Source organism: Argiope bruennichi, chromosome 7, assembly GCF_947563725.1.
Source record: "Argiope bruennichi chromosome 7, qqArgBrue1.1, whole genome shotgun sequence".
NCBI classification, from domain to species: domain Eukaryota; kingdom Metazoa; phylum Arthropoda; class Arachnida; order Araneae; family Araneidae; genus Argiope; species Argiope bruennichi.
The window spans coordinates 16,786,911-16,799,932 of NC_079157.1; the positions used below are offsets into that span (position 1 = coordinate 16,786,911).

The 13,022-nt window shown below is 31.2% G+C and overlaps 1 protein-coding gene across 4 annotated transcripts in view; it reads right to left on the reverse strand.

Moving 5' to 3' along the window:
• LOC129976446 (alpha-tocopherol transfer protein-like) overlaps positions 1–13,022 on the reverse strand; it is a 96,023-nt gene continuing 83,001 nt past the window's right edge. For all 4 annotated transcript variants that reach the window (XM_056090025.1, XM_056090024.1, XM_056090026.1 and 1 more), the window contains exons 5-6: positions 12,396–12,506; positions 1–938 (exon numbers count right to left, since the gene is read on the reverse strand). In XM_056090025.1, coding sequence (XP_055946000.1) covers positions 744–938; positions 12,396–12,506 — 306 coding nt within the window. In that variant the 3' untranslated portion in view covers positions 1–743. The remainder of the gene's footprint in view (positions 939–12,395; positions 12,507–13,022) is intronic.

Consider the following 13,022-nt stretch of genomic DNA (forward strand, 5'->3'; position numbering starts at 1 on the left):
TAATGACGAAATTCTTTATACTAAAAACATACACTCTGTTTTACAGAAGAGGCATTTTAAGCCTAACATGGCAGCGAAAGATTAAATGTCATGGCAAATACTAATTACTTTGAAAGACATAAGCATCACATAATTATTTTCTCAACATTTATCTTACACTTATTTACACAAACATTTAGACATTTCAGTGAATATCACATAAGAATGAATCTACATAAAATGTACTCCAAACCAAGGAATGCCAAAATGAAAAAAATGTTTTTAAAATTCCAAATTCTTTGGTTCCATTTTATCTCTGAGGCTCACCAAAGTCTACCATCCTTTCTTTTCTTTTCTTATTTATGTTAAAGAGAACTAATGAAAAATATTATTTATAAATATTTAAAATCATTAAATTATCAGTTAACTATTAACACAGTGGTCTTCGAACTATTGAATGTTCATTTATCTATTGTAGTTCCTTATTAACGATCGAAGTACTTATTATTGCTAACTTGAAAATTCTTCTGATAAACGTTATTATGTCCGTTAATAAAATGCTAGAAACAACTCAATTTCAAAGAACATCTGGTGATTGGAACTAAATAACCTTAATCTTCTTTACAAAGTTGTTCTACAACTGTCTTTTCAAGAACATAAATTTACAGCACACTGCATAATAAAGCTTTAAAATATTATCATGAATTTCTTAAAATGTACAGAAGTAAGGAAAAGATAGATGATAAGCCTAATATTATCGTTCTTCATGTAGATCGACGTCTGTCGTTTTGAGAAGGCCAATTTTTTATTCCACCAATGGTTGCAAGCTTCTCTGGTGTCGTCACTTTCTTCAACCAATCCCATACTTGATAATTTTCAAGGTCACCTCCAAAATGCTTAGGCAGAATTGCCTTCGGGAAGAAGTTAAGTAAAGTTTCTGAACTCTTGTGGAAATTTACCTAAAAACAGAAACAAAAAAATAATAACGAGTAATTAATGTTTGGTTTCACATTTTTTTTTCATTCATATTTATTTATACATATGAAAGTGAAAGTTCATAAAAAATATATATATATTCTTTGTAATAATGAGTTTTCTTCATATATTGTTAAAAAAATTAAAAAGCAGTGTTTCTTTGCAGATACAAGAGCAATTAATTAATTTGTTCAATTTTAATAAACCTGAATATCAGAAGCTTCCGATTTTTGTGGTTGGTACTCGCCACTCTGGTAGGTAGAAAAAGGTCTCCCCGATTATGGAACGTACTTCCCGTGGGAAGGGTTGTACCGTGACCGGTAATGTCCTTTAGGACTCAACCACAGTTCCCACCAGTGTTGCTATCGCAGTGGTCCGGTTAGTCAGTTTTTTTTTTTTTCATGTGCCGCAGGGTGGGTTGGAGTAGTCAATTTTTGATATATTCATAAGATATACTATTAACTACTTTAAAAAATATACTATATAATGCTTATAGTACTTTGTTACATTGATTTCCTTTAAAGAAATCTCCTTGAATGCAACACATATCTCCAATCGGTCCTGGCATTGTCGGGATTAGGAACGCTAAACCAATGGACTATGATGCAGTTTTTGCAGAAGAGGAAACGAAACGAAACCCCCTCATTTCTAAGATCATGAAAATACCTCAAAATAAAGGGATGATTGAGTTTCTCTTTCAAATAAAAGAAAAATGCCTTACGACTTAAAAAACCGCAATGGCAGTCTGTGTTCTTAAAGAAATAATATACAGAAGAGGATCCCAGTTAAGTGATGACCCTGAATCAAACGAATGCTCTGGCATCTTTTGAAAGTTTTCAGAAAACATCTGTGTCCTCCAAACCGATTGGTCAAATGTATCTAATGAACGGAGCATGCGTCTGTGGTATTCAATCAATAACAACGAAAGAGGGAGAAATGTTTTCCAGGCGTCTAGGGTTCCCGTTGTAGTTTCTCTAAGCGAATATTTGGGATCCTTTGTATTAATAATGTTAAAATATTTGAGTTTGAAAGATAACTTATAACTAAAAATCAAAAGCATTTTACTAAGACTCATAAAATATAGTCAATATTAACGAAGGATTTTTTTTATAAAAATTAGTTTTCATAATTTTTTAGCTGTATATTTATTGACTCAAGCAGCAAAAATTTAAAAAAAATTCATGTTGTTTAATATTATTAGTCATTTTGTTATTTAAAGGTTGTAGCAATTGCATTACTCTTATCCTTTCTTTTGGATACTAAATGGCGATGCTTGATTAGGCCATCCCATATGCAATCCCATAGTGCATTGCGATGGTAATAAAAATGAGATGATATGCTGTTATGTTAAGCTGCGAGCGTTAATGTCTTGTCTTGTCTTTGAGTTTGTGTTTGTTTAGTGTGAATGTGATTATTAAAAGAAATGTTCCTGAAAACATATGGCCTGTTGCTTCCATCTGCACGGTTCATAATAATCCACATTCCACCACATTGGTGCCCAATGGAAAAGAATTTCTGAAAAAACGAAAGTGAAGTCGTCCCGACGATCACAAGAAAATTTTTCCGCTACCACATTGGCGCCCAATGAAAAAGAATTTCTAATGGAAATTATGAAACGAGAGTGAAGTCGTCCCGACGATCAGAAGAAACTTTTCCCGCCAACACATTGGCGCCCAACGAAAAAGAATTTCTGAGTGTCATCATTTTTCTCATTAAAAGAATGTGTCATCCTGACACATGTCAACATTTTTCCTATCCCGGGAATGGTTCATCATTGTGTTCCAATGAAATGATGAAACTTAAGTGAAGTCGTCCCGACAATCGCTGGAAAATTTTCCCAGCCCCCAGCAAATTAGGAAACGTGTCGTCCCGACACATGTCGTCATTTCTCACATCCCGAGAACGTGTCGTCCTGACACATGTCATTTTCTCATAGCGAGAATGGTCCATCATTGTGTTCCAGACATCAGTCCTCAAAAATGAATCAGCGTCTATCATCTTGGCTTCTTCGATGTCCTAAGGAATACTTCAGTATTCAGTTTAAAATCCTAACTTTGTACGGGACGTCGGCTTCTGTACCGAGAATAATTTATTATTTTGCATCTCCAACAAAAATCTGCATTCCAGTCTGCATCCAGTGAAGAATGTGTGTGTGTTTTTCAAATTTACAACATGAAAAAATTTATCACTTTTGTGTTGATCGTGCCTGTCTATATCTGTTCTCAGACAAGTGTCATAACACTTCTGCATTTTTTGTTGTTTAACTTCAATGGCATCCAGCATTTTTTTCGTTGAAATACAACCTTTCTTCATGTTTGAATACACCAAGATTCTTCTGTGAAATGTTTTCATACTATTTAATATTAAATAATTTCTAAGTTATTTCTATTTTCATAGCATATTCATCGTTGCAAGTTTATATATTGAAATATCTGTATTATTTTGTTATTTGATCTCAATCATTGGAAATGCGTAAGAACATATCTTTTAAATATTAAGGTATTCTATGTGTTTATTTTCAAGTTGTTGTGTTTCTGTATTTTATTCAAGCACGAATTAATTTATTTTACTTGATATATTTTTTTGGTTGGTAAGTTTGCGAACAGAAACCAAAACTGTTTGTTCTCGTTTCATAGCATATTATGTGCCCTTGAGCGATGCGCCAAGTCTCATTAAGTATTCATAATCTCAGCCACAACCAAAGTGATAATTCTAAACAAGTACTGGATGTTTTCTTTTTTGCAGCTGCATGGTATTTTGGTATTATGAAAGAACTGTGCTGATGTTTTTATTTTATTTTTAGAGTAATTCAGAATATGCCATCTTTTAATCGTATAAAATGTCCAATTTTATCTCTGATTCTCAGAATTTTATTTTTATAGTTAAGAATTCTGAAAATTAATTCTTTTTCTGTTGTTATACAAATTTACTTGCAATTGTTTGGTATATCTGCTTTTCTTTTATTAAGTATGTACATATACTTCCAGTTAAAATTAACAATTGCAATAATTTGAATTTAATTTCTGTCTTTATGTGTTGCTTTCATCTAAAAAATATAAACGCATAAAGTTGTTTTGAACATAAATATTTTTTCCCATTGCTCAAAATATATCTATCTCCCACCTGAATTATTATTATTATTATTATTTTGCATCCTTAAAAATATTGGAGATTTAAATAAGTTGTGTTCTGCCTACTTTATTTATTTATTTTTTAGTATATTCAAAACAGAGGCTACGTGTGTAACTGATCCTTCATATTCAAGTTTTCTTGCTTAACTTCCTATCTCATTTCAATAATTAAAAATGGCTTTTCTATCTAAGTAGAAAAATATCCAAAATCACACCACATCGCCTAGAGGTCTTAGACGCTGTAGGGGGAGGATGTAGCAGTTGCATTACTGTTATCTTCTCTTTTGGATACTAGATGGCGATGCCTGATTAGGCCAACCCATATGCCATCCCATAGTGCATTACGATGGTAATAAAAATGAGATGATATGTTGTTTTGTTAAGCTGCGCGCATGAATGTCTTGTCTTTGTGTTTGTGTTTGTTTAGTGTGAATATGATTATTAAAAGAAATATTCTTGGAAACAAATGTTCTGTTGCTTCCATCTGCACGGATCAGAATAATCTACATTCTACCACAAGGTGTTTTTAAAACTGGAAATATATGCCTATCTCCAATGATATAGAGATTAGTTGTTGGACCACAACTGTAGAACAATATCCTATACATAAAAAATGAAATTTGCCATTCTAAAATTCTATCAGCATTCATTAAATAATATTACAGCTTCAGTTCCAACATTCAGTATTTCACGTTTTTTTTATTCCCTATGACAAAATAGACACCTCATTATAATAGGCAAATATTGCTGTTTTAAAATATTCTATTGTAACAAGATAATAAAAAGTTAATTAGATTCTAAAAAGTTGTTTAAGAATATGTCATGAAATTGATATTATGTACTACCTTTTTTAACAAAGCAAAAATTTCTTCAACTTTTTCAAAAATATTCAGAAAATAACTAATAATTATTAATAGAAAAATAATGATGATCGTAATAAAATCATAATTATGGTATGATCATAATTAATAAAGGTATTAATTATGATCATCATAATTAAATGATAAAATAATGAAGATCTTAATACTAAGGTAAGAGCAACGTAGGGAACTATTCCCATTTCTAACACCAAAGACAGAAGTAAGGTTACTGATTGAATAAGAGCAATAAAATGGATAAAGATGTAAAAACAATTCATGGTTACATGTTTGATTCGTATTTGTTAGATATTTTAACACGAAAACATTATTTAATAGTTATACTTATTTTTACATTTACAATTTGTCTTTTGAAATAAAAATTATGTTAATTATAAAAATTATTATTCACCGTATCTTTTCAACTGACAATTTATGTTGACGTGTCATTTGAAAAAGACTTATGTTCCCTATTGATGTGAATATTTTTAAACAAAATAAAAGGATATTACATCACTGCACAACACTCATATTGATAGACACACGATAACATTCTGCATTTATTAATATTAATCATGATATAACGCTGTGAATATATTTAGAAATAGTCAAAATTATAAATGTGTGCAAAAATATAAATATGGCCTGTGATGAAACGCGATTTGATTTATTGTTTCTTAAAGGAGAGTGCACAACAAAGTGGAAAAAAGTTATAATGCCTTCCTCTTATAGCTGCAGTGAAGTAGGGCTTCATTCAGCCAGCTGTAATACATCCAATAAGACCACGCATGCGCAGAAACTGTACAACAAAAACTGCTTGCCCCGTCGAGGCAAACATTTGCTTTTGTCTGCTCTTTCAACATATGTGCAACCATCTAACTCTCCGACCCGCCCGAAGGCACACGGATTTAAACCATAAAACTGAATGACCGGACCGCCGCAACAGCAATTGGCGGGAACTGTGGTTGAGTTCTAAGGGCCGTCACCGGCCACGGTACAACCCTCCCCGAAGGAAGAACGTCCCGTCATCGATGGGAGGAGGCAGATCCCCCACCTAGTAGTGTACCCTCCAGGGTGGCGAGATCCAACCACCATGCCGGAAGCATCTCATCCTCATTTCGAGGAGACCCTCAATATTTCTTCTACGCATGCGTAATCTTGATGAAATCTTATAATTGGCTAAAGTAAGTAGCTACAGCCATTTACATTCAGCCAGCTACAATCCATCCAGTAAGACCATGCATGCAGAAAAACTGTACAGTAGCAAGTACTTGTCCCATCGAGTCAAGAACTTGCTATTGTCCGCTCTTTCAGCGCATGCGGACTGGAAATTTACAACTGACTTAGAGTAAACATACCTTCAATCGGAAATACATAGATGTTATGTACAAATAATGAGAAAGCAGAAAATGAAGAACTCGATCTCTAACTAATTACTCACTAATGTCACAGAGATAAATCGAAGCGTGTTCGAAATCAGTCTTGATTATTTATGTTATCCTTCAGAGAAAAAAACTATGTTTCTAAAAGAACAAATTTTACATACATATTCAACATATTTTTTAAGCAAATAAATGAAATAAAAGAATTGAAGTTGTAAAAAATAAGATTTTAAATTTAAATTCAGCAAGCGAATGTATAAAAATTCAATTAAAAATTAAAAACTGAAATGTAACCTCTCAGAACTTGTTCATTTTTGAAAATATCTATTAAATTTTAGTCAACAGCATAAAATGGTCCTTTATTTAATCTCTTCGTAAAATAGACTTGAAGTGCTACTATCGAACATTGTAATGAAAACTTGAATGATGATATTCTTTATAAACCATTTTCCCTTTGTCTGAATGGTTTGAAAAATAATACCTCGTGAATCGTCTCCAAATAGCTTACTTTATTTATGATTACTTTTTAAGGGTACAATGGAAAATGAGAATGCGAAAAATCGACTCAAACTGCCATCTTTTAGGAACAATTAGATTGAGAGTAATCGTTTGCAAAAATAATTATTTTGATATGCTTATTCGTTTGCTGAATGTTAAGAGTTTTTTTATTGATATTAGTATATATTCTCATTTTTTACATTTAGACAACTGCAGTATGACACAGCTGCGTTTTTCTTCAAGTGCTGACTGAAGTTTTAAAATACTCCATAGGAGTCTAAGTTTTTAGTTACAACCTTGAAACGGTTTTTCTATTCTGTATAAGCATATAACAATATAATTTTGTATGAACAGATCATTTATGAATTTTAGAATTTTTTTACTGAAGATCTCGAGCAATAAATACTACAAGGTGTTTTTTTTATTTCAAAAATTGTTAAATAATTCAAGGTTTTGAAGTAAAAATTGTATTTTCAATAAAATTAAACATGCAGACTATTGTATAGAATTAAAATATCTGAAAAAATAGATTTATTTATTATTTTAATACGCATGAAACAATTTGACATTTTATATTAAAAAATTTTTTTTTTAATATTTACCATAAAAATTACCAATGAATTTTGATGAACATTTTTTAACATCATCAAACTGATGTAATAAAATTGTCATAAAAATTTCAAAATAATATGTCCGAAAATAAGAAATTTTATTTTCAAAGTCCATTGTACCCTTAACTCAATATAAGACAAAGACAGGATGTGAACAGCTAATAAAACATTTATTTTTTCTATTTTATGGATATGTTGCTATTGGCGATAGCGAGGACCGAACTCGCAAACTGATGGTTCGCAGCCGAATAACAAGACCACAAGACAAAAGTAATTACTCATGTCTTGAAGCTGTTATCTGGCTTATAAAGCGTCAACACAAATATTTCTTGAGACATTCAGAACTCCTTAATTGAAAACGAAGTTGTTTACAGGACAAAATCATCGTTAATGACCAATTATTCCTGTTATATTTTTACCTCTTTAACCAATAAAAATAAAATTGTTAGACATAATAAACGTCTCACAAATAAAATACTTCAAAACAGCTATCCCGTAAATAACTATTTATCAAGAATGAAAGAACTTTTCCGTCATTAATCTGTTGTTGTTTTCTTTTAGTGAATTATTTCTGAATACTGTAGTAATATTTACCTTTTCTTGGAAAATAATAATTAGAAATAACAATTCGAATGTTATTGCAAGATTCAGTGACTTTTCTATCAATCATATCAAGCTGTTTGTTGTTCCTAGTTTGTCTTTCACTTTCCTATTATTAATCAGCTGGAATAGTCTCCCTGAAACTTTATCGCATACTCTCCAATAAAGGTCTTAGCCCTCTCCTCCCCCTTCTACTGGATGAAATTGTAGAAGTTAGGTAGAACCGCGAATGCCTTACATGACGTTAGCGAATAACAGTTGCGAAATACAGATTTTTGGCATTCATCTAGCCTTTTTATTGAATTTATCAAATGTATAAGTATTTAGGATGCCTTTATTCTGATCAATTGACATGAAAATTTGACACATTACTACTACTGAAGTCACATGATCACATACCAAATTCCATTAATTTGTCATCGCGTTTACATGCATGTGCAAGCACAAAAAGATAGGTTTGGTTTAAATTTTAATAAAAGTAAACATTTTTAAATGCTAAAGTGGTGTGTCACATTTTGTTTATCTAACTCTTTAGGCTTTGTAGTTACCGAGTTCATTTGTCCTCAAGAAACCAAACCGACAGACAGACTTCATCTGAATTTATTTCAGAACTGTAATCTGTAAATTTGGTCTAAAATTCAAAAACCAAATTTCATCCGTCTAGCTCATAGAGTTATTGAATGATCGTGTTTACGGATAAATACAAGGCGAAAATGTGTTTTTCTAACTCAGGCAGGTTTGAAACGTGGAGATTCGTCGAATGTTTAGACGATTATAATACTTTTTCCAGACTTTCTATATGAGTAAAAAGCAAAATAAACTTATGAAATGCATTTAAATATAAAAAACTAATTTAAATAACATAAATTAAATATATGATGAGAATATCTGGAATAATTATTGAAAAAAGTAGTTTGAATAAAAAAAATTTTATTAGTAAAAGAAAAATAAATATTATTAATTATTTTCTTTTTTTTAGTCATTGATTTCATTTCTCATCCATTCAATATATATATATATATATATATATATATATATATATATATATATATATATATATATATATATATATGAATATATATATATATATGAATATATACATATTATATACATTCATATATTCATATATACATATATACATATATATATATATATATATATATTAACTTGATTCTAATACTTTTGTATATATATATATATATATATATATATATATATATATATATATATATATATATATATATATATATATATATATATTGAGATTTACTAGCATGTAATAACACGGTTCTGGAATCATAATCTCCAAATTAAAGGAAATAATCAATGAACAGATCAAATATTATAAAGGAGTATTAACATCGAGTTATTACACATATGTACAAAATTTCAAAACTCTAGCACCTTAGGAGAAATGCATTACAAATTGCACTTTTACGAGCAAAATTATAAATTTTTTTAAAAAATAAAACTCTTTGAAATATAACTAACAATAGAATTTAAATAGAATTGTTATTTATATAAGAAAAAATTATTCTTTATAATACATTTTGTTTAAAATACATATTGAAAATTTTAGATACGTGTTATGCATATCGATTTCTGATAGTTTTTCACTGTGTAGTTTGTTGTATTTCTGAATTATTGTTTCCATATGCAAAATGGGAATCAAAAGATTTCATATAAGATTGGATCTCTTACCCAAAATTCTATTTAAATTCTATCAATCATATCTCACATTTTTTGAGTTTCACAATTCTCATATGTTTTGGAATTTTTTCAAAAATGGATGCTTTCAGATTAAAAGAACTCTAAAACATCTAAAATTGAACATCGATTCTTTTAAATGACGACAATACTTTCTTCATTTATTTTTTAAGCATATGAAAGTAAAAATTGTTTATTCTACAATATTAAATCATAAAACTATTGAAAATTTCTTAATGGAAATTGAGAATTATTATAAATATTTAAAAAGAAGAAAATTAAAATTACCTGAGATTTGAAGCTATAAACGGGGGGGGGGGAGGATTGTGATAAAATGGCATTATACGTATAAGAATGACTTAGATTCAAAAATACGATTTTGTCTCAAAATATTAGTCAACTTTCATTTTTTTAAACTTTCTTATATACGTAATATTGAGAAAGTACATTTATCGCAAAAAAATTCGAACTCGAGACTTTAATGAAAGTCCACGTTTTAGACTCCTTGAGTTCGGAAAACTCACTTTTGAAAAATGTCCGTCTGTCACTCTATGACAAAGATAACTCAAAAACGGCGTTTGAAATTTGGTATACGATCTTTATAGCAAATTTACAGATTTATGTCAAATTTTGAGTGAAATCTGCTGAGAGGAAGTTTGTCTGTCCGGCTGTTCGAATATAAGTTAACGCGATAACTACAAAACGACGGGAGCTAGATAATTGAGATTCGGTATGCAAATTTAACACCTGTGGTGTTGAAGAGCTTATAAGCCAGTTAACAGCTACGAAACACGGGCAATTGCTTTTGTATCATGGTCATGTTACTGGACTGCAAACCACAAGGTCCCAGATTCCATCCTCGCCCATAACCATCCGCCACGGTGATCTCGGACGATGAACCTTCAACCTTCGAACAGCTGTTGTGGCGCCATCGACCCACAGCAACCCAAAGTCGTCATACTCACTTGACGCAGCAACACAAAAAAAGGCCGCAGCAACACAAAGCCGTCAGACTCACTTGACGCAACAGCAACCACTCACCCACACACGCTTGGCGCTACTCAAATGCTCAAATGGGTACAGGCGCATTAGAAGCAACAGCTAATACATCACCACTTAACAGCCATATCGTTCGTCTCACCTCCGACTCACTGAAGGGAGAGCCTGTAGTGAAGAGCTTATAAGCCAGTTAACAGCTACGAAACACAGGCAATTGCTTTTGTATCATGGTTATGTTACTGAACTGCGAACCACAAGGTCCCAGGTTCTATCCTCGCCCATAACCATCCGCCACACACCTACAGTGTAGTCACCTGTCAAACTTTGGGCCAAATCCAACAACGGGTTGATTGTCTGTACTTTCACAAAGATGTAAAGGCGATAATTATAAAACGCAATTACTTTAATATATCAAATTTGGTATGGGATTTTGTGACTACTGATGCAGTTTTATGTCAAATCTTTGTTTCAATCGATAGAGAATAACGCATCTAAAGCACAGTTTCGATTTTCGGATATTATTAAAGATATGCCAGGGATTACCGCCAAAATCCTCGCCAAGGATGAGACGATATTTTCAATGAAAAGGCTGAATTCACACCAAAAGTTAATATTCCGTAACTATTGTGCGCCAATGCTATGTTAGGCATTCTTTGGCATAAGTTTATTTGAGAGCATGCGAGAAAGTTTGAGGAAGACCACTACCTCTGATTTTAGTGATAACTTACAATGCTATATGATGGTGGCCATCATACTAGTTGACGAAAGGATCTTCATTTCAGTAGAAGTATAGTCATGTGTTCTCGAGCCGTATCTGGAGCAATTCGTTATTCGTTGTTTTTAGTTCTCTAGCTTTATCTGGAATATTCGTTATTCGTTGCAAGTCACACGTTGCATAAAACAAATATTTCATTCTGAACTGATGCAACTTGAAAATAAGAATTTTCCTGTCTGCACTTATCGGAAGATAAACAAACAGGTGTCCCCCGCCTTTGTTTTCAATTTTCTACCTGAGACACCTATCAGAATGACCCCATTTGAGTATTGAACAGTTAAAAAAAAGGATTTATTTTCGACATTGCGTTTCTCAAAATGGAAATAAACGAAGATAAGACTTTTTTTTGTGTTTAAAAAAATGCAAAATCTGCATTGCTTGTTCCGAAAAAATATGAAACATTAATGTTGGACAAGAAAAATAGTCTACTATTTCGTCAATTCAAGGACGTGGATTTTTTACGTGAATGAAGACAATTAAATGGCTTACAAGATGCTGTGAAGAGAATTACAGACTGTTTTCAGCATGTACCATAAAAATCAATAAATCACATTATTTATGAATTTATTATTTAACACTGATATGATTGGAAGGTTTTGAATCCTGTATTACACCTCAAAATGTATCATGTACAGTTTCAGAATAAATGCAGATAGGTGAAAATAACATACTACATCCTCCTTGGGGTTCATTGGATAAATACATACGGGCATAATTATTCCAAAAGAAGGTTAATATATTCTTTTTTTTGTAAGGGATTTCCTGTTGTCAAAAATTTTAAACTTGTTGAAATATATGAATTTAAGTCCGATGATTAATTTGTAATTATCCTGTATTGCATTCTGAGATATTAAAAGCAATAAACACAATAAAATACTCACCCTTTTCCTTATCTTTTCTGATAGAAATGGTCTAATAATGAACCAGGCAGCTTTAAATGCTAATGAATCATTTACTATATGAACTTCCTTATACCTGCTGGGACAAACTTCCTGGAAAGATCATTGAATCAAAAATTAGTATAATTTAAAGGCTCTTTTTTAAATTAACAATATACGAGGTAATTCAAAAGGAAGTAGCAAATTGAAAACATTTATTTCTAATGAATGACAAAAAAGAGTGACATCACTGATAGATTAGTAACAAATCATCACTGATAGATTAGTAACAAGTCATCACTGATAGATTAAATGCAATATTTTTCACAATTCATCGATGATAGATTAAAGGTCAAAGTTTTCACAATTCATAAATGATAGATTAAAGTTCAACGTTTTCACAATCATCACTGAATAAATGAAAGTTCAACGTTTTCACGGTCATCACTGAATGTATGAAAGGTCAAAGTTTTCACAATTCATCAATGATAGATTAAAGTTCAACGTTTTCACAATCATCACTGAATAAATGAAAGTTCAACGTTTTCACGGTCATCACTGAATGTCTGAAAGGTCAAAGTTTTCACAATTCATCAATGATAGATTAAAGTTCAACGTTTTCACAATCAT